Consider the following 5,000-nt stretch of genomic DNA (forward strand, 5'->3'; position numbering starts at 1 on the left):
CTCTGAAGAAAGTGGTCATGGTGCTGTATGGAAACACTGTTGGTCCTTTCTGCGTTCCTTCGATGTGTTGTTATGGCATGAGCAGCTGAGTATATGCTGGTTCTAAAGCACCGTAGGGATGGCACGGCAGTTGCATCATCTAGGCCCAGTGCACAGGCCTCCTTGGCAAGACGATCCACCTTGTCATTACCAATAAGTCCGATGTGAGAAGGCGTCCACACGAAAGATATGACAAGGGATGCGTCATGGGCGGTGGCGAGTTGACACAGAATTTCTTGCACAACATGGCCACAGCTCGGTCTTGCAGAGGAAAGAGCTTGAAGAGCTGACTGCGAGTCACAAACAATTATCCCATTAACTCTTTGCTGAACAATGATCATTACTGCATCTAGAATGCCATGAAGCTCGCAGAAAGTAGAGCTCGATGAGTTGGGTAGCCTGCGGCCGCGCCATTCACCATCCACAGGTGGCTCCATGGTCGGTGAAAACACGGCTCACGCCGAACTCCCGTCTGCCTGCACTCAACCATCAACATATATGTGGTGTGCAGCGGGGACAGACACAGACACTCTGGTGATAGTTTCTAGAGCCAATTGCTTCTGTAAAAGGGGAAGGGCATCTTTGGAGGTTGGTGTAGATGTGACATCAGGGAGGGGAACTCGCCACGGTAGTAAATCAGGGATAGCTGCCTCCTCAGGGACGTTGATACCAAGGCCACGAAGCTTGTTGCATACTTCATTGATGAGGTTGTGGCCACCTGGTCGAAGTGGAAGTCTGGGTGCATCTGGGTCGAGTGAAGTTCGGATAAGAGCAGAGAAGGGAGGAGCAAGAATTGGGGAATGAAGACACTTGATAGAAAGATAAGTCACATTGGTATAAATTCTCTCTACAAGTGGGGGCAGGTCGAGCTCAGACTGCACGTTGACTACGCGAGTGGAGGGAGGACACCCTAGGATGAATCTCATGGCTCTATTCTGGAGATTTTCAAGAGGCTTTTGTGCCTTTCTGGGAAGTTGACAAAGGACAGGGGATAAATAGTCAACAACTGATCGAAGAAATAAAATATAAAGGGTCCTCGGCACTGAGATAGAAACACCTGTGGCATTGGTGGCAAGCCACTTAACAGGAGTGAAGCGGGGCTCCAACCGGTCTAGAAGGAGAGAGAGAGAGAGAGAGAGAGAGAGAGAGAGAGAGAGAGAGAGAGAGAGAGAGAGAGAGAGAGAGAGAGAGAGAGAGAGAGAGAGAGAGAGCGAGACTCCATGAGAATATTTGCTGCAATATGTGTTCCCATTACTGTCTGCATGCAAGCGGTTTTGGTCTGTCATGTAAAGAAAGTTTGTATGTGTACATTTTTTTTTTTTTTAAATCATATAAACATTGGTTTCATGAAAAAGTGAATAATAAGAATAATTATTTTGATAAATTGATAGAAATAATACTAATCATAAAAGAAAGATATAATGATAGCAACAACAATAATGACGATAATGAGGATACGGATAATAATAATGATAAAAACTAATGATAACGATGAACAGGAATTTATTCATATATATTTTTACACACACACGCACACACACACATACATATAAACACAAACACAGACAGTATGTGCATATGTGCATATACGTACAGTATGTATATAACAGAATAGAAATACATATAACACTGATAAGCCTTTTAACAAAATATGAAGATAAAACCATGATTATAATATATCTTTCCGCATAAAAGGACATTATGAACTTTATCATACGCGTGGCCTTCCATTTAAATCAGGAAACTATATTAAACGGTTGAGCGATATCATGCAACCAAACGGGAGATATGATCACTACTTCATATCCTGTTTGTTTGTTTGTTTGTTTGTGTGAATCCGTTGAATATTAATGCTAAACGTAAGTAAGCAAAGGAACATTTTAACATGACCTTGTAGATAATACCAATAGATAGGTAATCAAATTTAACTTCTTAGAATGAATCATTATGGATGTCTTGTATATGTAATGAAATCAGTGGAATATTAATCTATAAAAGAATAAAATATTCATATGAATATTTTTCTTTAAAAACTTAACATATCTACTCAAAATAATGATATAAAGGTATTCTTTGAAATCATAATATAAATTCTGCGTACCTTTTGTATTCACGAATATATGTATATATATATATATATAAAAATATATATATATATATATATATATATATATTTATATATATAATCAATTTAATATATATCTTTTTATATTTATATATATTATTTATATATATTGAAATATATATTATATATATATATATATATATATATATATATATATATTATATATATATACAATATATATATATATAAATATATATATATATATATATATATATATATATATATATATATATATATATATATATATATATATATATATATATATATATATATATTATATATATATATATATATATATATATATTATATATATATATATATATATATATATATATATATATATGTGTATGTGTGCGTGTGTGTGTGTGTGTGTGTATGTATGTATGTATGTATGTGTGTGTGCGTGTGTATGTAATATATATGTAATAAGAGCAATGAAATAGCTTCATTCACAAAATAAAAAAAACAACAAATATTTCTAACTTGAACAATAAAGTCGATAAAAATACTCAATTCCCAAAATAAATCAAAGCATTTTGAATCAATATATATACATCTTTTATCCAACATTTTAAATTCAAAACACAAAAGTCGATGACGCCCCTTAATTCACAGAAATAAAATACAGTCATTATTCAGGAATCACACACACACACAAAAAAAAAACATGAAAATATCAAAATTCCTAACCCAGAAAACAAAAACAAAAACAAAAAAGAAAAAGAAAAAGAAAAAAAAAGTCTTCCATTGATGTTACAAAAATCAACACATATTTCCCATTCACGTAATAGCATCAATGAACGCACTTCATTCATAAAACTAAGATCGCCACGCTTACAGGAGGGGGGGGGGGGGGATGAGATTATCTTTTCATTCTAAACCAGCTAGTTTATTTTTAGCTTTTGAGTGTTTACCAAGTTCTGACCACGTAGTTAGCTTCGCCCTCACGCTTATAAATATAGACTTAAGGATATCTCGCTCTTAAGAAAGAAAAGTGCTTTACTTTTGCCATTAAGAAACCCGAGGTAAAGTGGCTTTTAACTTTCTTCGTGTAATGTTGAATTGCGTCTAACTCTACCATGATATGTGATTTTTATTTTCATTATCGTTATCCCGTCTGTTAGCATTATGAGGATTGCTGTTGTTTTTGTTTATATTACTATTATTATTATTATTATTATTATTATTATTATTATTATCATTATTATCATTATTATTATCATTATTATTATTATTATTATTATTATTATCATTATCATTATTATTATTATTATTATTATTATTATCATCATCATTATCATTATCATCATCATCATTATCATTATCATCATCATTATCATTATTATCATTATTATGATTATCATCATCCTCATTATCATTATTATTATCATCCTCGTCATTTTCATTATCATTATTACTATCATCATCGTCATTATCATTATCATTGTCATTACTATAAAACAATATGATTATTATTATCATATCATCCTTTTCAAAATAATAGTTATTATCCTCAGACGCCCCTGGCTATAAAAACCAACTATTTCATAAAACAAAAGAAAACAGAAAAGCTTAGGACGAGAATATACAAACATATACATGAGGTGTTTTTCTTCAGCTCTGATAACAAATGATTAAACTGCATATTATAACACATTCTGCCATATTTGTGAGGCATAAAATATCGTGCAGTTCTACATAGCTTACGTCCTCCCCTAGATTGGACCTAGAATATATCTGGATATCTTTTTATTGTTTTCTATTTCTAGCAATAAACGTATTTCAATAGCCATCCTCACAACCTAAATTTCAAACATAAATCAACATAAAATCAACAACATAAATCTCAAATATATCATCTAATCCCAACTCCCCAGAATATAAGTCAAAGTCAAAGAAACAGTCAAGGTAACAGTGAGAAAAAAAAAAAAAAAAAAAAAAAAGTGCACGGGGCAAGACACACCAAACCAGTTTCACACAAGCAATTTGCACGCAGGAAAGCAAGCAGAAGCGAGCGAGGGAGTGGGTTAAGGCAAGCAGCTGGCTATTCACAGCTACTGATACACACCAGGTTTTCACACAAAGAGATGAAAGAGAAACCCCTTTTGTGAGATTTGGTAATACGACTTATTATTCTTTTGTTTTCAGGAGGGTGTTCCTTTTGCATTGTGTCTGTCTGTTGTTGCAGTATTGGTCGGGTTGGTTTTGTGAGGTCTTAAGATGTCGGGTTATGAAAGGGTTGATGTGTACATGAATGCACATCCGCTGACCCTGACATTGAGCTTGTATGAGTGAGTGTGTGTGTGTGTGTGTTTGTTTGTGTGTGTGTGTGTTTGTTTGTGTGTGTGTTTGTTTGTGTGTGTGTGTTTGTTTGTGTGTGTGTGTGTGTGTGTGTTTGTTTATGTGTGTATGTGTTTGTGTGTATGTGTGTGTGTGTTTATGTGTGTGTGTGTTTGTTTGTTTGTTTATGTGTGTGTGTATTTGTTTGTTTATGTGTGTGTGTGTATGTGTGTGTGTATCCATGTTTATCACGAGGCATTATCACAATAAGAAAACCCTGAGTAATGAAAAGGAAATCCAACTCGGAGATCCGTTTTCACATCCGTTGCACATCGGATAAGAGTCCTATTAGTGACTCGCTGAGCAGGCAAGCACTGCTGCCTATCTCTGCATTTTATGGACTTGTGTCTTCAGCCGCAAAGAGGGTTGTTGACGAGGCTCGCAGTCCGGGAAGAATGTTGATCATCCCTGCTGGTGGGTGTACACATACACACATACACATAGTAATACACACACTCACAGGGATAGAGTGGGCAAGATAGTTAGTGAGAGAGAG

General features: G+C 34.5%; 1 protein-coding gene across 1 annotated transcript in view; it reads right to left on the bottom strand.

Moving 5' to 3' along the window:
• Positions 1 to 4,442, bottom strand: part of LOC147466762 (uncharacterized) — a 4,746-nt gene extending 304 nt beyond the window's left edge. Inside the window, 2 exon segments of the mRNA XM_086534328.1 lie at positions 1 to 1,005; positions 4,435 to 4,442. The exon segment at positions 1 to 1,005 is cut by the window's left edge and continues 304 nt beyond it. Coding sequence (XP_086390454.1) covers positions 1 to 1,005; positions 4,435 to 4,442 — 1,013 coding nt within the window.
• Between the last annotated feature and the right edge of the window lie 558 nt (positions 4,443 to 5,000).

The sequence above is a fragment of the Penaeus japonicus genome, unplaced genomic scaffold, assembly GCF_977035675.1.
Source record: "Penaeus japonicus unplaced genomic scaffold, GWHDUDI00000001_assembly GWHDUDI00000041, whole genome shotgun sequence".
NCBI lineage: Eukaryota > Metazoa > Arthropoda > Malacostraca > Decapoda > Penaeidae > Penaeus > Penaeus japonicus.